The 23821-nt window shown below is 44.9% G+C and overlaps 1 protein-coding gene across 1 annotated transcript in view; it reads right to left on the reverse strand.

Annotated features, from left to right (window-relative positions):
• The window catches only part of LOC138488874 (dynein axonemal heavy chain 11-like), a 2478284-nt gene that overhangs the window by 1843427 nt on the left and 611036 nt on the right, over positions 1–23821 (reverse strand). Inside the window, exon 17 of the mRNA XM_069616234.1 lies at positions 19606–19756. Coding sequence (XP_069472335.1) covers positions 19606–19756 — 151 coding nt within the window. The remainder of the gene's footprint in view (positions 1–19605; positions 19757–23821) is intronic.

Consider the following 23821-nt stretch of genomic DNA (forward strand, 5'->3'; position numbering starts at 1 on the left):
ACGTGGCGGCTTAGAGCTGAAGCACTAAAAGATACAGGCCCTCATTACGACCCTGGCGGAAAGCAACTGACCTGACCGCCATAGCGTAAATAGCGTTTCCGCCATGGCACGACAGAGTAAAGTGCGGCTAATTCTGACCCATCGGGCACGAGCACTACGCCTTGGCGGAAGTGCAAAGTCCGCGATGGCGGAAATGTCCCCAAAACGCCCCTCACCGCCGTCGTACGGCGACCTAGGTGCAATTCCGCCTAGCGGACATAGCGGTCACCGTAAAGAGCGGCAATCGGAAAATACGGTGACCGTAAATATACGGAAACGGAAGCAAAAACATGGTCCCGGAACGGGAAACAGCACGCCGTACACCTATAAAATCAGAACATTCACACAACCATTAAAAACACTACCCTGAGAGACATCCCAACCCGTCATCCACCCTAGTGAAACCAAAACAATGGGAAAAGTATCGAAAAAAGCGTGCGACCGCAAGTGGCAGGTCCACTTCTCACGTGAGGAACTCACGGTGCTCACAGAGACCCTCCAGGAGAATGCTGCCGTCGTCTTCTCGACGCAAATGACCAGGACGGCACTTGCGAACAAGAAGGCCATATGGGCCCTGGTGGCACAGCGGGTAAGTGCGGTGGGGACCGCACCCCGCAACCCACAGCAATGCAGAAAGCGATGGGACGACTTGCGGATACGCGTACGGAGCATACTATCCGCCAACCGTAACATTGCCACAGCTACCGGGGGAGGATCGGAATCACCCATCAAGCTGACCCCCTGGGAAGAAATCTGTGCCTCCACCATTGGAATGGAGACCATAGAGGGAGTCGGAGGGATGGAGAAAGGAGTGCAGACATCCGAAGAATCAGGTAGGTGGCCCAAATAAAACTATGCTAAAACCACAATGTTCAATCATGTGAAGTACCATGTGTCCACATAGTGCAACAGAAACACATGTCCAGGAGAACGTCCACTCACATTGGCCTGATAGCGGACATTAAAAGTCAAATTAAATAAATAAATAATTAAAATTCCTAAAAACACCCTCTACACGTGCAGCAGGCATCCCCTAACTGCAGGCTGCAATACAACTGCACCCTCAATCCACACAAAAATGAAACCACCTCCAAGGCCCTGACCCAAATCACCCTCAGGTACCACCCCAATGCATGTGATACATTGCCATTCCAATTTCCACAGACCCATTAATAACGCTCGCCCTCCTTTACTCCACCACAGGGTCCGATTCAAACGACGAGCTCCAGGACACCCCTACCAGCACACCTGCAAAGAGGGCCAAGACCAACGGCCAAAGACCCTCCACCTCAGCTGCACGCATCAAGACACGGCAGCAGCACAAATCAAGTGGCAGCACACAGGAGGGGACTTCAACAGGCACCCCAGCAGCCAGCATGGCCACAACACCACCACCACCACAGGCCCCCCCAATGGATGCCACCGAAGGCACTGCTTCTGGTGGCAGCAGCACCATAGGTGACACTGCATTAATGGCAGCATGCTCCGACACAGAAAATGGTGATGTCGATGTACGATCCATCCATGACCTGTCTCAATCCCCCTGTTTGTTTCACCCCGTACAACATGAGGATACCACGCAGGGGCACTCACAAGACGACGACTGGCCATCCCCCACAAGCCCTATGTCAAGGCAACATGAGGTGATCAGCCCCTCTGTGACACCACCGCAAATGGCCATGGCCCAGCAGAGGCAACAGTCCCTCGACCAGGTGATCGTGCAACAGCAGCAACTGGCCACGCTCCTCAAGGACCATGCTGATGAATGTGGGGGTACCAAGGCAGCCATAGAAACATGTACAGAGACACTAAGGGCAGAAATGGAGAGAAGCACCGAGAGCCTGAGAGAACAAATGGAGAGAAGCACCGAGAGCCTGAGAGAACAAATGGAGAGAAGCACCGAGAGCCTGAGAGTACAAATGGAGAGAAGCACCGAGAGCCTGAGGGGGGAACTGCATGCGACGTCCAAAGACGTATGTGCTGAACTTGCCGCTGTGCGCCGTGTGCTCACTGAGCTCTCACAAACCCTTAGGGACATGCATGGACGTGAGCAGGCAGAGACATCATCCGTTGCAAGTTCCGTCCAGGGCAGCCCCCAACGTAGATCTGGGAGGAACCTGCGCTCCACAGGCAGGGGTGCCCCTGATACCCGGAGAGGGGGCTTGCAATAGCATCTGCCCACTGACAATGAGCATCCTTGGACACTGGGGTTCGGGGGGGAGGTAGGAGGGGGTGTGTTGGGCTTACTTGGGTGGCGGGTCGATGGGGTGTGTAACACAATTTCACATTTGCTATAAACATTTCACAATCATCCAATGAGATGTGTGGACATTGATCTTTGTGTACGAGGCCATCATAGGCGTACAGTTCATATTGTGCATGTTCCAGACACACACAGTGCCACAACTCCCGTGTCCATGTATCAACTACCAGGCGTGAGTGCTAGAAGCATGAATCTATGATAATCTGACGAATTTCACGGCCCTCCTGTGCCTCGCGGACTCATTGAGGTTCTGCCACATCCCCACCCACATCATGACCATATTCTGGTGCTTGCAGTTCTGCGTCAGGGGGCATGGGCACATTTCTACGTATGCACATGTTGTGTAGCATGACACATGCCATGACCATCTTAGCAACCTTCTCATGGCGATACAGGAGTGCCCCGCCAGACCTGCTGAGGCAGCGGAAACGACCCTTCAGTAGGCCGAATGCCTGTTCTATGACTACACGGGTACGTGAGTGGGCATGGTTGTAGTCCTCCTCATGCTGGTCCTGTGGGTTCCGGAGTGGTGTAAGGAGCCATCTCTTCAGTGGATACCCGGCATCACCTGTATGTGGACAATAAAGGATGTTTGAGGAATGACATTGCTACGTAAGCACCCCCCCCCCTTCCTGGCAGGTCATTGCCGCATCACATACCCCACATTATCATGCATGAAATGAGACTCACCGAGTAGCCAGGATCTGTTCCCTGCATGTCGCTCCATGTAGCGTGGTATTGTAGAGTTCCGTAAGACCATGGAATCATGAGTTGATCCAGGAAATCGGGCACAACAATGTGTAATGATCCTGTTTGAGTCACACACCATTTGTACATTAAGAGAATGATATTGTTTTCGGTTGCGGTACTGGGACTCCATGGCATGTGGGACAACCAATTCCACCTGGGTGCAGTCGATGGCACCAATGCAACCCGGTATGCCGGCAAGTGCATGGAATCCCACTTTTGTGTTCGTAATTTCCTGGTCCGAGCGTGGTAGAGAGATGTAGTCGTCTGCGTGCTTCAGGAGGGCATCGAGCACTTGCAATAGTGTCCGTGACAACAGTGGCTGTGAAATGCCATGCAACTGTCCGACTGTGTGCTGGTAGGTGCCTGTGGCCAGGAAGTGGAGTACAGACACCACCTTCAGTAGGGGTGGGATGGCGGTTGGGCTATCTATCATGCTGACAAGGTCAGCGTGTGTCATGTCCACAATGGCGGTTATGGTGTCCCGGTCCAAACGGTAGAGGGTGTGGATCTGCTCATCAGTGAGGTTGAACGGATGTGCTCGGAGGCGTGGGATTGCGGGCTGCCTGCGTGGTGGTAGTGGCTGTGCTGGTGGGCCTTGCTGGCCCTGCCTTGCCCTCCTCCTCCTCCTGCGTCTCCTCTGTGCGGCCGGCTGTTGTAGTAGTTGGTGTTCGTCTTCTTCTTGTAGTTGGAGTACTTGCAGTGCTATCAGGTCCCCCAGGGCCAACATCGCAAGTCCTGCCGGTAGCATTTTGGAGTGGGTGTGGTTGTGGGAGGGGGTTGGGTGTGCAATTTATGTGTTTCCAAGCTGTATAGCCTCCACCTGTGGTGATTCATTCCACCTGTGCAAGCTGCAATCCCCTTTGGGCGAGCACGTCCCGCACACAACGCTGCAAATCGACGCATGGCATCTTGCTATTACAATCATGTATTTCATCCCGATGGCAGTGAGATCTTGCTTCATATGTTAAATCTGCTATGCTCCCATTGTTTCACATACTATCTTTGCAGTCGGGAACATACTTGTGAAGGGTCCGTGGAATGTAGTACTCGATTAACGGTGGACCCTCATGCAGCGCTGTACCGCGGTTCACCGACGGGCGGGGCGTCCCATTTGTGAGTGTAGCCAGTTGCCATTTTCACACACTGCCGCACTAAATGGATGGATTTGTGATTTCAAGCGGTCACAGATGCCTTTTCGACGTGATGTTGCAAATGAGGAATTCGAAGGACAACGCTTTCGGTTTCCAGCTAGCGGCGAGGAGACGCCCACAGGTCTGACTGCAGATAGAAAGTTCTATTGTTTAATGTCCTTGGGACAGGGGCCATGCCGAGAATGCAATGATTGATATGAATAGTATGGGATGCGCAATAGCGTAGTGGAGGATAAGGCAGGACGTTCCCAAATACATGTTACTTCACAACACTAGAATTCCGGCCTGGAGCACAGTGGATTTTGCAGACTGCATTTAGCACAGATTCAATGGAAATTTCTAATGTTATGTGAGTAAATAATCAGGCGTTTTTATACCGGGATGAGGGAATGATGTATGGATGCATGGACAGATGATTTAATAGAGAGTCTGCCATGTACATGGCTTTTTGGAATCTATCAACTTCCTCTGCGCTATGTGATGCAGGGCTGCCATAGTGGGACCATCGTCTATCTGTCCTTGTTGAACCCTCCCTGTCTCGACGCGCCTTCAAACACTTGTGTCTATGCACGTTACTAATCCCATCTAATGGATTCTGTTTTAACAGACGCATGCACACAAACACTTGTTTGTAATAGTGTTTTCACCTCGATTTATATGGTTATGATTCGCAAGTGATTATTGGGTGCGAATAATCCTTTTGAGTGGGCTAGCATGCATATGGCTGTGGATTTAGTGTGATCTTTGAAGTGAGTAATTCAAATGGAGTTCAGATGCCCATACTATTCTTTTTCGTTTCATTTGGGTGACAGGTATCTCCTCCCCTTTTGCCGCTGCCATCTGTATGCCACTCCTGCAGATGGCTTTTACTCCCGACACCTGCTGCTTCGTGTTAATCAGTGGAGCACCATTACGATCTTATGGGACGATCGCCAATGGCCCACATGCCCTTACGCAGTACTAGTGGCTAGGAGCAACATTTCGAGCTTTCAGCTGGACTAGTGCCTACCTAATGGGACGGCCCTGCGGTTCTAGGCGCTTCCATGTTGCCTTTTTGAACGTGGATGTAGCCCCTGTGTACCATGGAGGAACAGGGCGTCACACAAGAAGAAGCTGGTCATTTATTGCGGATGCAGCCCACAATTATGAGATATGATTTGGAGTTCATGACCTAATAGCTGTATGGCCCGGGTGATTTTGTTGTGCATTAAATTTTGATTATGATATTGACCTTGTAGCGTTATTCTTTGCAAGTTATGTAGCATATTCCTATTTGTGGAGCGATGTATTGTGAGGAGATCTGCTTTGGGTTCGGCCTTCTGAGCATAGTTGCGTGGTACTGTACTGGGCGCGTTTGCCTACGAAGGCCAGTAAGGTCAGGGATAGGGGCTGCCATTATGACTGTTTTAATGATGTCATGCTCATGGGAGGGGGATTGGCTTTTGTGTAACAGATGCCGGTCAGCCAGGTGGATTGGTGGAATGATGTGATTTTCAGAATATGGCTGGTCACAGGTGCCTGTGTTTGCGTGCGTTTCTTTGAGGGAGACTGAGGTCATGTCCATTGGAATGGCTTCTGTATTCGTGCCCTCTGTGCCCTGCTGCTCCCATTGGCCCCTCTTGAGATGTGCCTGGCTGCTCAGTCACTCTGCCAACTTGTGTGGTACATGCTTATGCTGCTGGTTGGTTTGTTTACTGGCAGGAGTACAGGGCTGGTGCAGTCTCACTCAGGATACTGCTTTGTATGTTGCCTTGCACTGGTGTCAAGCGATGGGGGGCCTGTTTTTGTTTGTCTCAGTTTTCAGTTCATGTTGCTGTACTTGGAGCTTCACATGCCTGTGCTGCATCAGTACGGCAATGGTGCCATGGCTAATATGGATGGCCACTCACAAGGCACTTGGAGCCCCTACATTCATTTGTTCGTTGGCATGCATGGGTGACTTGTACATTTCACTGGTTGCATTGTTTGACTTCATTGCACCTACGAGGAGTTGTGCAATGTGGCCAGGGAGTGGTGTACAGGCACTCAGTAAGGCCTTTTACGGTTTGTTTGCGATGCCGTACTTCTCACCATGGCGGAATGGTACTTTCCGCCATGCTTGATGGCGTTAGGTACATGTCCGCTAGGGTCAGAATTCCCGTACCGTTGCGCCATGGTGGTAATTACGGTTTCGCAGTGCGCGCGTGCGCGTACTTGGTGCAGTTAGCGTTGGCGTTCACTACGGTGTCGCTAATGGCATCGTACTTTACGGTGACGGGTCATAATCGCAACGGGCGGTATTCGATGGCGGTATTGCATTTCCGCCATCGTTTTTCGATTCCCGCCAGGGTCGTAATGAGGGCCACAGTGTTTAGAGAGGACCTGAGAGATGAAATCATAAACTACTTTGAAAACAACACCGGGAGTGTTGAGTGGGCTGGCACACTATGGGAAGCATTCAAGGTGGTGGTGAGGCGATAGCTATAGCCAAGTCTAAAGGACTGCAGGGAGGTATTTAAAGGGAACTGCAGAAGGCAGAAACCAAGCTAGAGACAGTGTTGTGCGAGGGAGGTAACACCAAGGAGGAAGCTGAAACTATAAGCCAACTGCAACAAGAATGCGCAAGACACTGGGAGAGATTATGTAATCACGCAGCACGCGGTGGAGATAAATCGGGGAGAATGCTGGCGAGGTTGTATAAAAGTGAAACCCCAAGACCACCGATCAGAGCAGTAATGGGGGAGAATGGGCATTTACTGGATACCCAAGATGGTGTAAACGAAGAGTTCCTCGAGTTTTATAAACGATTGTACGGGGATGAAGGAGGGAGGGACAGCAGGGAGATAATGGACACACTGGAGGACATAGGCATGCCAAAAATAAGCGCTGAAGAGCGGGAGGACCGAGATGCCCCAATCACGCTAGAAGAACTAGAAGCGGTGGTAGTGCAACTACCCACCTGCAAGACCCCGGGGACTGATGGACTCCCCAGCGAGTTTTGCAAAATGTATAGGAATGAGGTGCTTCCCCCACTGTTTGCAATGTTAAATCAGACATTTGAAACAGGATGGCTGCCAGAATCCCTCAGAGAAGCGATCATTATCCCACTCCCCAAACCCAATGAGCCAGGCAAGGATTGCTGATTGTATAGGCCGCTGTCGATGCTAAACCAAGATAGCAAAATGCTCACGGCGGTGTTGGCAAACAGAATGAGGCGAGTCATAATACACCCTGACCAGACTGGATATGTCCCGCACAGGAACATATCCGATAACCTTAGTGTGTTCTATAACTAGATTATAGAACACACTAAAGGAGATTCGAGCGGGCTTGCAATAATATTACTCGATGCAATAAAAGCCTTTGACTCTGTCAAATGGCCCTGGCTGATGGCAACCTTGACGAATTATGGGATAGGACCTGGGTACCTTATATGGGTCAAATTACTATATAGTGCATCACTAGCCAGAATCAAGACGGGAGCGATCATTTCGGAGAGGTGGCAACTTAGTAGGGGGACCAGACAAGGATGCCCCTGGTCTCCGATGTTGTATATCCTAGCATTGAAGCCCCTGGCGATATACTTGAGACAGCAGTATGAAGTAATTGGGATCTATATAAAAGAGGAACCACAAATAGTTTTGTTATATGCAGCTGACATGTTGCTGTACTTATGATATCCTGAGGAAAACCTTCAATACATTCTGGAAGTAATGGAGCGATTTGCGTCGCTATCTGGCATTGCAGTGAACCTCCAAAAATCGTGTATATTTCCCCTGGGGAGGTATGTAGGGGTCCCACGTGATCAATTGCCATTCTTACAAATACCATGGGAGACTCCCACTTTCAAATACCTGGGGATAGATATTTATCACACAGTGGAAGCAGAACACCAGCACAACACTGAGAAAGCGGTAATAAACATCGGATATAACATGAGGTTCTGGAGTAAGCTCCCCTTGGCAATGATGGGTAGAGGGGCACTGTTGAAGATGGTTGTATTGCCCAGACTACTACATTTATTCGGGAACATACCATATATGATACCAAAGCGATTTTTTGTTAAACTACAGAGCATATGCAGGGGATTTTTATGGTACGGGTCTAGGAACAGAATTGCCTTTTGGAAGTTGCAGAATACGTATGTTAAAGGGGGTATACAACTGCCTAACTATGAGATATATTACTTAGCCAGTCAGCTGCAATATGTGGCAAAATGGTGTTCAGAAGACTCGACGACAGAGTCCAGACTATTGAGATTAGAGTGTGCCCCGTTTTTCCTGAAAGAAGTGATATGGCTGCCCAAACTAGGGCGTCTAAAGATGATGGTACTGGGATGGAAGATATGGCGAAGAGCTTGTCAGGTCATGGAGAACCCAACCCTGTGCTCTCCACAAGTGCCGTTAGTGGCATTGACAGGAGGAGATGGGTAATTAATGAAGGTGATTCGAAGGCACTGGGAACGGGTGGGGATTGCAACAGTGGGAGACATATGGCAAGATGGGGAGATAAAGGAATTTAGGGTGTTGGCGGGGGAAACCGGTCTACATGCGGGACAATATGTTACATATAACAGAATGGTACGGCAGATCAGGGAGACATGGTCGGAAATAGCACTGGAGGAACAGCCTGATGCAGCCATGGAAACGATGTATGATATAGCAGAGGGAGGGCATGAGATTTCCAGAGCTATTGATGTCCAGGGTGGGAAAGGAAGTGGCCCAATTAAGACGAGATTGGGAAGAAGAAGTTGGGGAACCCATGAATGACGGGCTGTGGGAACGGGCCCAAGGGTACCATAAAAAAGTGTCTAGGAACGCGAGGCTACAGCAAATACAGCTATATGTAACCCACAGAGCATATATGACTCCCCAAAGGATTGCTAGCATTGAGAACGCTGAACAACAATCATGCCCCAAAAGCGGGGAAGAAAATGCTGGGATGACACATATGTTTTGGGCATGTCCAGAAATTGGGAAATTTACAGGCCTATGCAGATAGTTAATGTTCTTGGAAAATGCTTCACAGAGACAGGCTGTTTGATTCCAACCATGCTAGAATATACCTTTCTTTCTGCAATCCCAATCTATGGTCCACCTTAATGGATCTACACACACTGACGCTGTCACAAAACACTAATTTCTCCTTGTGCATTATCCCTTCCCAATGTCTGTAGCATTTCAAACTTCTTTCCAAACCCTTTCTCTTCTCCCTACTCATGCTCCTCTGCAGACTAAATTCTGCAGGGCACAATACACCTCAGGCACAACACGCCAATTGCTAGACAAGCCTAGGCACCCTGACACTACAGTGGTTATTTGGCACAGTATTAAAGGCATGTAACATACAATGCAATAACATAACAAGACAACATAACAGCCAAGCAGAGCCCACAGAGAGCCAGGAAATAAGATGGGTCTTTTATCAGGATGGACAGTGAGTTCAGAGAATGTTGTGCTCCAAATGGTCCATCGCACACCCGCAGTACGCGCAGGGAATCTGATTGGCCACTTATGTATGTCGCATACATGGAATCTCTTGCGGGAATTCGGGTGGGATTTTGGGATTCATTGGGGCCCACACGAGTTTGCATGAACTCTATTGATGCCGATATTCGGTTCATCCCGCAAGATCGATTTAGCAGGGTTTCACCCACCCTTACTGATGGTGCATGGCAACCCCGACATCCTACTCTCCCCAGTCACGCCACCTTGGCACCTTGGCACCTATTTGTGGTGTCAGCGAGTCTGCTACCCTGAAACACTTTAGCATGCCACTACCAAGGTACCAGAGTTTAAAATAGAAAATAAAAGTCTGATGTGAGTCATAACAGCTGAAAAAGTCAGAAGAAATCGAAAGGAAATGGCAGCACGTCCAGGTGCCTATGAAGTAAATGCAATTAGTTACCAGGCATGTGAATCCAAATGCAAAGGGGTCATTATCCTCATTTTCAAAAGAGGATTGTGCATTGTTATAGAATGACATGTTCACCATATGAAACATTCATTTGTGTTAACTGTTCTGCAACTGAACTATTTGACCAGTGAAGAACATGTAAAGGCTCCATGGGCCCTCATTACGCTTTATAAAACTTTGTTCAGAAAAATACTTCTAAACTCTATTTTAATGTATGCTTTCTTAGCCTAATTATCTGTATTGCCCTGAAGTCGCTGCACGCAAGAACCATTGTGTGCATGGATGCCGACTGCTTCGGGCACACACGCCCAGCTGCAGGTGAGTAACCTGCTCGTGCAGCTCCTGCAGGCACGTGTACTTCAACTGAACCCGCTGATCTAACCTCTTATGAACATCAAAAGGTTTGCCACCGAAGAGGAGACATGTAAGGCTGTGATCGCAAATGCTGCCAGGACATGGCTCGAGGTTCTCCGGACAATACCCTAGTCGCCAAGAGAGCCCCCACGTGTTATGCTGAATTCAAGTTCCTTGTTACTTTGTGGGATTATGCAATTAGTTAGATATTATAAAAGGATGCCATGGGGCATTAGGGAGAACATGTGCATTGTGAATTGTACACTTGTCGCACTCTGAGCCACAGACGTGTTCAGAGATGTGCAAATGCTGTATGGTTCAAACTGGGATTTGACAAATAACGATTCTTTTTTGTTTGACTGAACTATTTTGCAGCAACTTAAACAATAAAGGAAATGTGAAAAAAAACATCTGTACATGTTCCAAATTTAAAATATGGCTAAAATGATACCAGTTTGAGGTTTGTAAACCAAATCCATCCACAGCATACTTGGCCACAACATAGCAAAAAATCTGCACCCTGTTTTTTAAAACCTGGCTGTAGAGGTTCAGTACTTGTAGAGCCTTTGCAGCTGAAGAAGAAAACAAATATAAAGGGCTGTATGGAACACAGTTGAAATGCCCCAAAATTTACCAAAAACATTGTTACAACGAGAGAGAGAGGGAAATGGGCCTCTGAACTGAGAATATCTGGTTGGAATCGCAACCAGCAATGCCAAGGAATGAAATGGCTAACTCACTAACATTTCTTTTTCCAACCTGCTCTGCTGTGCTACCCAATGAGGAGCTCCCTAACAGAATTTGCTCCAATCAGCAGCTTTGTAAAAAAGCAATTCAGCCATTTCCATTTTCCAGCAGCGTAGTGATTTTCCAAATTGGGCTATTTTTGAGCTACTTAGTCACAAACCCTGTGCCCATCAAATATTATTTTATAATCCAATTATAATTGATGTTATATTGAACAGCTTTGTCCCTTGGAGCGTTCCATGTCGAGGTTTCATTTGCCCTGACTTGTGTGAACTATGAGAATACATGTTATATTGTGGTAAATGTTTGCTATTTCTAAAATGTGTTCGATTTATAAATAACAAACATTTATGGCAAAAGTGAGAGCCTTAGGATTGTGTATGTTTCTGTAAAGGAGGAGCCAGGTACTCCCACCTCAACCACCTCACCTGTATTGCCTATATGTTGGGAGCCAGGATGTGAGACACGTGTGGTACCAGTGAAAATACTGATATCTAGGAGAATCCTGGAAGCAAGGTTCCCATTGAGAAAACCGTACCTGCATACAAGAAAATATGATGGCCATTTAAATTAAATCCCAAAAGAAGCAGAGCAAATGAATGGTCAAGACGAATGGTAACGTCACACAGAGCAGAGTTGACGTGACTAGTACAGATGCAGAGACTAGATAATTCAGATTTTCTATAAGACATCAAGCATAAGTGACAACTTGGCATCAAGGTGAAGAAGCTTATGCCATAAAACAGATGAAGAAATCCATTTAGTTTACACTTATACCGATGCAAAGAAACGCAAGCAGACAAAGTATTCTTAAGGCTGGCTTTATAGTGAATAGATTGCGGCATGCGCTATTATATACATATTATTATTATTATTCATTTATTTGTATTCAAGTAATTAAACTTTTATAAATATTTAAAAACACAACAATCATTATAGTCATTATAAACATTAAAATCATCATATTCAATATATTAATATGACAATAATAACACCATAAGATCTCATCACAATTACTTCAATGTACAGCATAGTGTATCATCTAAAACCCGATATTCACATGGCATAATTTCATAAATACATTCAACCTTATAAATAGTTAAATTCAGAATTAATACTAATTAAAACTCACACATAAAATTCTAAGTAAATGTCTAAAATGGAAGAGTGGAATATCTCACAGTCGTCTATTTAATTTTGTTAGGGATAACTCTAAAGAGTACAAAGTGCATTCTTCTATTTTCAGAGTTGGGACAATATGTCCAAAATGAATCTGATTTAATTGTCTTAATATTGTATACAAAATTACAAAGAATTCTAAAAATATCTTTCTTAATCTCTGTACACTCGGTGAACAGATGCCTAGTCACTTCGAGAACTTTATCTCTCTTACATATACGACATATGCGCTCATTACGCGGGCTATTGTATCTACTCCCCAGATGTATTAGTAACGGTAGCTGATTTATCCTGAGTCTTAGTAAAAACATTCTGAGGGATGGGCTTGGGCAACAAATGATATATCTTTGTGCCTTTAGGTACTTGAATGCAACTTTTTCCACCTCTACCTGCGACCGGAGGCTGTACAAATGATCGTAGTTTGCAGACAAGTCCCATAGACACCTTCTTTTTGTATATCCGTTTCAATGTATTAAAACACGTACCCAGCCCTAAATCAGGAGTCCAAGCTATTTTATCAAAACATTTTAGCATCCAGCAATCGAAATCCCGTTTTTTTGGGCAAGCCTTCTGGTTAGTTGCCAATAGGGAAAGCAATTCACACTGTGGTTGAGCATTTATTTTCAAATAGATTACCCCCTGCTTCATTATAGCCTGTTCTTTGAGGGACAACAAGCCAAGCTCTAACCTAAGATATCCAATAGATACAGAGCGTGGCAAACGCAGAAAAGTTTTCTAATAGTGTCCCTCAATTCCATCAAGCCATACCAAATCCTCCATGGCGAGTGAATCGATCCCGTAGAGAACCATAGGACTAAAACATTGCCTATACAATGTTATAATACCCTCTAGGGAATAACCCGCGGTTTGGGATGCAAATCTCATAATTAAACTCACCAGCTGGTTATCTTTAAGCCTTTTTGTTTCTTTTATATGAGCATAAATCCGACCAGAGCTCATCTCCAATCCGAGATACAGGTATTTTTCAACCCTCTCTAATACCCCTATGCTAGTGGACAGTTTAGGGCAGTTAACTGACTTTGCACTCACTATCATCATTTTGTTTGGTCCATGTTAATAATCGATTCACCAACTTTTCAAACATCATGTTTTCAAGGTTGGGTAACTAGAGCGTGCAGTGGAATACAATGCAGTTTTAGGGGCAGATAGTAGTAATGTAGAAGTGGCAGGGTTTTACCGGAGCACAGTAATGGCTTTCCTCCCCGCCAGTACCAACTTACCTCATTGTGGCAGTAGGGTGTCCAACCAGCGTTCCAGTGTGAACATTGCAAACAGAGGATGAGAGCTGCCCTTGGTCTTTGGCCCTTAGCTGGTTGCTTGGGCAAAGCTGCCCTGAGAGACTACTGAAAAAGGGCTCTACCGGTTATGTGGCCGAGCCACAGACCAACCAGGCCCACAGGAGGCAAGCAGGGTGGAGGGGCTGTCAGCAGGCAAGGTGAAGGGAAAAAGGATGTAAAAAGGAAGATGGGACCACAGTTTGTGCAGCAGAGCAAAAGACTGCATGGGGAAGTGCAGACACTCAGGAGCTGGTCTGTCTCAGCAGACGCTGCAAGAGGGAATGGGCGGAGAAGTTCTGTGCCGGTGGTTGCAACTACTCAGTGTTCGGGGCTCTACCGCTCACGTGGCTGAGCCGGGGTCCAATCAGGCCCATAGGAGGCGAGCAGGGGGAGTGGAGCTGGTCGGGCAGGGGCTGTGAGCAGGGTAAAAGGACAAAAAGGGAGGATGGGGCCTCGGTCTGTGCATATGAAAACAAAAAACAATTACTATTAAGGATGGTAAGCACAGACCTATACTTGACATCAATTTTCATTAAAGTTAATTCACACATTCAACATATGGAATTTTGTCATCTCCAACCCATCTCCCCTTGATATCAAAAGGCGAAGCAGTTCTCAGAATAAAGTTAGAAACAAAACAATGTACTTACTTTTCTCTGTAACCACTGATAAGTATCTATATTTACTTTTACAAATGATTCTCTCACACTTGAGCTAATTCAAATCTAAAATGTTGGATGCTATCAGTGAGAGACTTTGTTGCCCAACTTGGGCATAGCAAGAATTGGTTATATTTTGTCATATTTAATAGTTTGCAAAAACGTGCAAAGGCTAGGGTTCAGGATTGTGTTTTATATTTGGAATGCTGGGACGGCAGTGCCTAACCATTTAACAATACTCAAGTACTTATGTTCACCATCGCAACACCACAGTTCCAGGTGTTCATTAAAGAACACAGTTCAATTACTTTATTGACTATGGCAGACATCAGGCAAAGGACTTGTCATTCCACATTTTAATTGAGGATGCCAAAGGCCTTCAGAGATCCCAAATTGCATGGGAAAAGCCTTGTTGTGGTAATGTGACGTAGGGTTTCAATTGAAATGATAAATCACACAGCACAAATGCCTCATACTAAACCCTCCATTTCAGTAATAAAGCTTGTTAACAGTGTTCCACCCAAAATAATTGAAATATCAGTCTCGGGTTAAGCTAATTCTTCAGACATTTGTATAATTACTCTGGGATTACTGTACTCACTTTTGGTTTGTCTGTCAAAGGCCGCGCACAGGTATGGCCATCAACCAACTTCAGGCTGCTCCACCAGTCAATCTCTTCCTTTCAGTTTATCCACCTGCCCCAAAGATTCACCTCAGGGAATCTAGTTCTGTCTTGGGAGAGGCATTTGCATTCAGTGCCACTTGGATAAGAAATTCTTAGGAGATTTCACATCAGCTACTTACAGTTGGAATCCCAATTTTCTTTTTTCCTATTGTACAGTTTCTCGTGTTTTTCTGCTTCCCTGCAACTCTCCTTCTTTCCTATGTGTTTTCCATTAAATACCTAGACAACTCCAAACATGCAGGCTCTTTGCCACAGCATTTTTGAGTTGGACAGATCCTGTGATCAGTACCCTTCATTTTCTGAAACCCATTAGGGCCCTCAACCTTGCATCCATTGGACAGTTGCATTCTCTGTCATAAGGGAATGTGCCAGCTATAAGTTACCACTCTCCTTAGGAATGGGGAATCGGATTGAACTGTTTATTTAATTTCTTTTTATAAATCCTTCATTGGAAATGTGATATTAACAAGAATTATATATTCAGATTCACAAGAATATATTGAATCCAGATACATTTTTTATTGTTTTTGCAATTATTAAAATTGGTGAATTTCTTCATAGGTCATACATTTTAAACATATAATTTGACATACACCACGACAATCCCTTTTCTGTTTAATTACAAGCTATCTTTCTTTTCCAAATCAGACATATGCCTGTAAAAGTGTAACTGACTGCTTTTCCCCCTGTTCTCTGTGAAACAGCACATTTTATTAAATATGTTTTTGGTATATAATCAACACATTTTCATTTCAATTGTATGTGGATTGCTCTTATAAATTGAGACCCTATGCTGAGAATGGCATCATGTTGAACAAAGGGATAATTTTAATAGGCTGGTTAATGGAACAGATATATTCTTCACATGTCGCTAATGCTCTGCCAAGGTTGGAGGTCCAGGTCTTTTTAAGCATTTTCTGCTTTCGAAGTGGTACCACACGGTCAACCAGATATATATCAATCTTATTCCAGGATGGCCTTCCAAATTAGCTGAAAAGAAACACTGATCCTTGAATTAATTTTGACTTGTTTTACAGATTTAAAACAAGGTTACTTGTGTTAAGTAAATGCAGCTGTGCCATCAACTCTCTTAAGCATTTAACAATGTGAATCACTAATGGGGTCTATGCATTCTTGCCTCAAACAGACCTATGTTGACAATTTCAATGATAAATGTAAGAAGAAAATGCTCTCTTTATGTCATTTTTATTTGTACTGCAATTCCGTATAAACGGAGGTTCTAGCAGTAAATTGAACTTGATGCATTAGTTGATTTGTCATACACATGTTTCTCTATAATTTCCTTTAAGAATACTAAAACTCATGTTGCACAGCTCAAAGTGTTTACCTTTTGTATGGCGACAAACATGAACTTTTAAATTCACTTTTTCTTTCATTAAAGCATTTAAAAAAGCATGTTTTTATGAAAATGATTTTGCCTGTTCAACATTAAATCATTGATATTTAAGTGTAAAGCTATTCAGAGTTTGCAGTATTTAAGGAAGAACATTACATTTAATCAGATAATATTTTACACAAGAGGAGCCACATCGTCTTCATATCACTTAGAACTTTTTGCTGTGACAGAGTAGACAGTGAGCAGATCCTGGACAATCCAGGTTAAGTGGGGAAGGCCTTCCGAAATAAGGGAATGTTTGGCTGTGCTGGAATGCTGTTGCCTGGGTAGTGCTTTCAATTGATGGCCCAAGGAGTTACAGATGTGGCTGCAATTAACCATGGCGTATTTACTCCCATGTTTCATCCACTCTGTACTAAACATGGTGGAAAATGTGTTGCTTTGTTTATATGACAGATTGATTTTCATTTTTGTAAGGGACTGACAGAGCCTCTTGCACCTTTTGAATTGTAAGGCATTATTTATGGTGACCAAAATGCATTCCAATAATCAACACTGTTTGTAATAAGTACTCTAATGCCTCTACAGATAATCAAAATGTATGCTGTAAAAGTGAAATTGTACTCTCCTTGAACATGCATAGACCCTAAGGATGTCATATCATTTTATCATCTTCATGTCAGAAATCTGTATAAAGGTTCCAAGTCATATTGTCATGGCTTGCTGATGTGTTTTTACATGGGGAACTGTACTTCTGCCCTCTATATAGCAGAGTAGAGGCACAGAGCACCCCAGCCAGGGTTCTCCATAGGGTAGCGTATGGACGAGCAACCAAGGCTTACGCTCTCAGGAGGTGATGCAGACTGGTTCTTAAGTTTGGTGAGTCCCCAACCCCACACAAAGGAATGTCCACACACTATGTTATGTGCTAACACAGTTCATTATATAAAAAAAGGTTCAGCGATATATATACACAATTCAATAACACACTTTGTACTCTGGTAATTCTAAAATGACAAATATATAAAACATAAAACTTCTATGTGGTACCACTCCTAGCTATAGATTCCTTTAAAATGCATTAACCGCTGACAGTTATTATGTAGCATACACATCATGCAGCAAGGTGTATCAACATAGATCATAAGGAAGGAAGGCAGGTTAAGATAAATCATTGCAGAATGCATTCTTTAGCTATAATGACACAATTCTGAGTGAGGACCCCCCACCTGGGCAACCTCCAATACAAGTATTAACAAAATCAGTCCATTAATATTGAATAAGTCTTGCTTCCTGGTCAAAAAGTTCAACCACCCCAATGTACTTGAGATGGAAGAGTATCTTCGACAGTTCATTGACAGATCCCTGGAGGATGGACTCCCTTTAAAGCAGAAGCTATAAGCATTAAGATCATTGATGAAAAGTGGAACACTGTCAATGAGACAGCAGCTTCGACCTTTGCTGTGCTCTTCTACGATCATTCATGGCAGTCCAGGGAAAATGATGCATTCAGTCCACCTTGATGCAAAGTGTTCGGTGCCGCAAAGAAGACTCTGTGATGGATGTGGGACCAGCAGCTGGTGTAGAGTGTCGGGAGTTGCTTCGGTGGTCCGCCGACCTGTCGGTGCTGCAGCCACAGCATGTAGGTACCTCCGGATAGCTTTGGCAATCGGGACTCAACCACGGGCTGGACCTTGGATCTTCACACCATCCGTGTCCTCAGAACGTCTTTGTCTGCTTCGGGTGGCGAGAAACCCACTGGCGGCCTTTCCTCGGTAGCCGACGTTCTCGACTTTTTCCAGCAGGACAAAGTGGTCGACGGTGATGCCAAGGGAGTTCTCTGTCAAATGTTCTTAGGCAAAGGTGGAGCTTTCGCAGCTCCGGTCATCGAGCAGCATGGCGTCAAGTTGTCCCTGCTTAGGGGTGCCACGACTCGACTGGCTTCCAGTGGTCACAGAAATCTTCTGAACCCCGGTTGACGGCAATGGACTTCGATGGCCACGATGTCCTGGCGCTTCACTTCAGGATTCTCAGCAGACCCCTTCTCCGGTCGACAGCCGTTCGGGACTGGCTTCCAGGGAGCCTCTATGAAGAATAGCAGTTTTGCATGATGGTCCCTCGTACCTTGGGCAGAGGTCTCCTAACCAGGTCCTCTCTTGGATCAGTGCTCAACAGACTTTTCAGCTTTTAGATTTCATCGAAGTAAATGCAGCAGCAATTGGTCTTCTGCCAGCAGGACTTCAAGGATGAGCTTCAAGTTTCAACTTCAACTTCTGAACAAATTGGTAAGTGAGAGGTCCCTATATATACACAGCTGACTCTCATTCACTCTGGCTGAGCTAGGCTCAGTCAGCAAATCACACAGAAGGACATTGATGCAGACAGGAAGCCAATCAGGCTCACGTGCATTCAGGCTATTCACTTCCACCCAGAAACCCATAACAATGAATTTGGATTGGGGCAAGCACCCAGCCTTTCAGCACACAACACTGAATTCATGTCAGTTTCATGCATGGCTGTCTCATTCACTGCATATTGGTCACACACTCCATTCACCCATGTCCCACCCAAAGGGTGTACCCACAACATAAAGTCACTGGGAAGCCTGCAGCCTGTCTGGCCTGGACTTCCCCACAGTACCATATATGGTTCTTTCACACTACAGCCAGTCAAGGGAAGGGACAGAGTCAGGGTTTCCCAGGACTTTGGGAAAACAAGGTAACAGGCAATAGAAACCAAAAGGTACCAGGGACCATCTGGCCTTCTATCAGGAAGCACCGATTCCTATGACAGGGACTGGGTATTCCCAAATTGAGGATACTCAGAGCTCCCGTCATATCAGCATGAAACTGCCACCAGCACACACCCACCAGCACACACCCTGCTCCGTGGGCAACACATAGGTGCCCAAAAACATACACTAGTGGTACATGGTTGTACCCCACCCATGGGTACCATAAGGGTATCCCAAGGGTCTCTCTTTACCACAACCAAAAAGAGGAAGAGCTGCACTGCCAGGGGTCCCAATTGGACTCCTGTGCAGAAAGCAACACAGAACACACATGATAAAGGAGTACAGGACAAGGACACGGAGGCCCTGTCCCTCCAATGCATCCCAGCATCACAGGAACCATCAACATAACAAGATGATGTTGCACTTCTCAGAGTAAAACCTACCCAAAATGTAGATGATCACATTCAGATACATGCAAAAGAGATTATTTTTACCTGGACCATGCTGTTTTCAGGAATTGGAGTGATCGTTTTTAGATTACATCTGACTTGCTCCAAGCAATAGGGAACATATTTGTCAAATAGAATGGTAAGGTTTGCTCTTTCCGATTGAGCTTTACGTGTTTCGATCCAACTTGTAACATATCTGTAAAACAGAACATTGAAACAAAGCATGAGGGTAATCGTTGAAGATGGGATAAAAAATGTTCTCCACAGTCAGAATTATTCTTAACAAATAAAGCATAACAAATGATACTCTAAATGCAACCTGTGGCTCTTCAGATGCTTTGGACAATGACTCTGATGATCACTCAACATTGGCGTTACTGGTTAGAGTTGATGGGAGTTGTTATCCAAAACATCTGGATAGCCACAGGTTATGCTCTCTATAGCATCTCATGATTGAGCTTGATCACCAATTGTTGCAAAGAATAACAACTCTCTCAAGTTGTCCCACGTCAGGCTGGAGTTGCTCATCTAGTCTGTGTTGAACTTTTCATCCTGGAACTTGTAGCCCTGCATTTATAACGAAAAAATCTAATGTATAATTGCATAAAGGCAAAAAATAATCAAAACAAGACTGGAATGATATTTAAGAGCCTGACAATGGAGAGCCTGACAGCTCTGACAACTAGCTCATTTTCATGAACACCTCATGGGAAGAGAATATGGATTTCACATTAAGTAGAACTTACAAGAAAAGAAAGCCAAAATGCTAACACGAAACACACGTTTTCCTGAAGAGGTCCTCTAATGTAGGTGAAAGAGGTCTAAACAGAATAGCCTAGTTCATTACTTCACAAGGTATGGTAGAGAGCTTAAAGGTCCTGGTGACAATATTCTGCTGTAGCCATTTTGCAGAAGCAAGTGTAACTGTTCCTGTTGGAGATACAGTTGTTAAATGTGGCGTTTAAGAGCATATTTTGTTTCCATGCTGCTTGCTACATTGTGTGTATTACACTGGTTATGCTACATTACATGTGGTAACTAGTGTTGTTATTGATGCTGATTGGTACATTGCCAATTTATTTTTATTTCGTATTTATTTATGGAAATGTATTTTAGTTTTATCAGAAAAACGTTACAAATGTATTTTACATCATCTAAAATCATATCAAAATGACATTAAACATTTACATTTCAAATGTTTCATTAACACTACACGTTATCATTTAGTGTGTTCACTATTATTTCCTCACATCTCTTAATCTAATAGTATCATATTACACATCTGTCATAATGTTACATAGTTTGTTTCTGTGCAGCAACACATCACTGTTGTCTGATACAAGTTTGTATCTGTGTATTATATAAACAAATAACTTAATATTATTCAACACTTAAAACAATACTATGCTAAAACCTCCAATCCGATTAAAACCGTGAGTCGCCTGTATTAGTCTCTCTTTACCATTTTCTGTGTCGGCTAAGGGTTTTGTATTTGTTTAGCCACTCAATTTAGTGCTAAGTAACTCACGCCAGCATTTTTATTAAGCTTACCACAGTTGGTATGAGGCAATTTGCACCCCCAGACTCTCTGAATTCAAACAATATATCCAGAAGGAAACGCTTTTAATCATATCATACTTATATGCAAGGTGGCCCAGACTCGTCATATATTCAGGTCCTACAGCTGGACACTCAGTGAATATATGCCGAGGACTCTCTAACATATTCAGAGTCTGACATATTCTGCAAAACCTTTTATTCTTTAAAAGCTTTAACCGTGCACCAACCAGTGCAAGTAATGGTAGCTGGTTGATGCGCACCATCAAACGAAAAGGTCTCCCTGCTTGGTTTGGACACTTCCTTAGGTAGAGCTGGGTCTGCATACACTTGTGTGACACTCCATTTACATATTTGTAAGAAGGGAGTCTATCAAGATGTGCATAATTACCAGCCCAATCCCAGGTTTTGACTTTACTTATAAATATACGCTTCAAGATCTCGTATGGTGTCTTTCTTGAAAAACCAGGTGACCATTCCATTGTTTTATATAGCATCTCTTTCAGTTGCTCAAAGCCATCATTAGAGATTGTTCTATTTTCCAACAAGCGCAATAATTGGCATTGTCGGGCAGAATGTATTTTTATATGTAACAGCTCTCGCCTCTTCAGCAGTTCAACTTTCAGGGACATTAACCCCAGCTCGAGACGTATATACTGGACAGGCACGGACTGGCCAAGCTTCAACATTCTTCTCCAGAAATGGCTTTCCTATACATCTAACCTTGCCAAGTGTCTCATCGAGATTGCTTCTAAGCCATACAGTATAGTTGTGCAGAAGCATTGCTTTTACAATATAATCATTCCTTCAAATGTGAAACCTGCAGTTTCTCTGGCAAGTTTTACCCTTTGTTTCTACACAGAAAACCTATTTTTCATATAAAGCATATTTAAAACATCACCAATTTGCTAATAATACATATTCACACCACAGATTAAATAGAGCACTTATCCGTCCAAGTCCCATCTTCTTGAGAGTTTCGGTTCAAAACTGGCAGTTTTTCCGCACTTTTGGTTGCTTACCCAGTGTCAGATCTGTACCCATTTTTCCACATACATGCACATGACCTCTGGGCATAATCCTGTACATGTTCATATTCCTAGCATTATCACAATTGCTATAATATCAACATTTTAGTAGTCCGGTCTCTGAATATCGCACAGGGTTCAGTGTAGTTTCAAACTGTGAGCAGCGTTTTCATATTTACAACCTATAAAATACAGATTTTTACAAGTTTTATACAGTTTTCTATAAGTCTTTTTCCAAAAAGATATCTCCTTGGATTTGAAGATACCCATGATTGTCTCGTCCCGCCTCCATGGTTGGGCTGGGCCAAGTGAAACCTGGGCCTCTCTTCCTTTGGCATCTGGTTTCTGTTGACACCCGAATTTGCATTTCCTTTCAGTCAAGGGAGTCTTTTGTCTCCACTCAGAGCAACAGGCCAAAATCTCCTCCCACTTCGCTGGTTCCCCAGGGGTCGAACCTCTCACCCTGGCTCTTCAACCAATACCTGGCAACTCTCGCCCACTGCATTTCCTATTTCTGCTCAAATTTCCAGTGCTACGCTGATGACACTCGACTCATTTTCCGACTGCCCTCGGCCACCTCCTCGCCCTCTCTCATCTCCGACTGCCTAACTGCCATTCAAGATTGGTGTGCCGCAAATTACCTTTGTCTGAAGGCCAGCAAGACTGGGATCCTCCTCATCGGCACACCATCTCCATCCTTTTCCCTCACTCTCTAGCCGGCCTCCCTTGGCCCTCCTCCTATCCCTACCTGCGAGGCTAAGAACCTCGGGGTCATCTTTGACTCCACACTTTCCTTCTCCACCCATATCTCTGAGGTCTCTAAAAAGTCAAACTTCCTACTGCATTTCCTCATAGGTACTCTGCCTTTCCTCTCCTTCCCTCAGAAGCTCACTGTCTGCCAAGCCCTGGTTCTCTCTAAGTTGGACTATTGTAACAACTTCTTTCTAAATCTACTGGCCTCTACTCTCTGCCCTCTACAACTTATCCAGAACAGGACTGCGAGACTTGTCCTTGGCCTCAAGCCCTGGGATCGTATCTCTCCAGCTCTGAAATCACTCCATTAGCTCCCAGTGGATGCAAGGATTAAATTCAAAACCCTCTGCATCGTCCACAAAGCTTCCTGGGCCTGGGTCCAAAATACCTTCAGCTATCCCTCTGCAAATACCTCCCCTCTCGAGCTCTTTGCTCCTCTACCTCTAACTCCCTCTGGGTCAATCGTTTTTTCAAAGAAACTTGCGGGGGGTAGATCTCCATCTTCGGCTGGGGCCTCCCTCTGGAACAGCTTCCCTGCCACTCTAAAACTTGAGGAGAACCATCTCCGGTTCCGGAAGCACCTCAAGACCTTCCTCTTTGCTTCTGCCTTCGCTCCCCCTCTCCCCTGCTGATCTGCTCTCTCTTGGCACTGTACACCTGGCCACCCTCTGTCCCCAGGCCCAGGTACCTGCTCACCCTGCCCCCCTCCTGCACTGCCACCCAGCCACCCCTTGCACTGGGGAAAGTATCTGCACCCATACAGCCCTCCCACCCCATTTTTTTCTTCTTTTTCTGCACTTATCAGACTACCCAGTCTGCTGCCTTAAACACAGCACTTGCCACTTGCCGGCTGCACTACCACTGTTTATTGTCACCATGTTCTATTTATTATTTATTCTGCTCTCCTCTGCTCCGCACTTTCC

The sequence above is a fragment of the Ambystoma mexicanum genome, chromosome 9 (genome assembly GCF_040938575.1).
Source record: "Ambystoma mexicanum isolate Mex_15411 chromosome 9, UKY_AmexF1_1, whole genome shotgun sequence".
Taxonomy (NCBI): Eukaryota; Metazoa; Chordata; class Amphibia; order Caudata; family Ambystomatidae; genus Ambystoma; species Ambystoma mexicanum.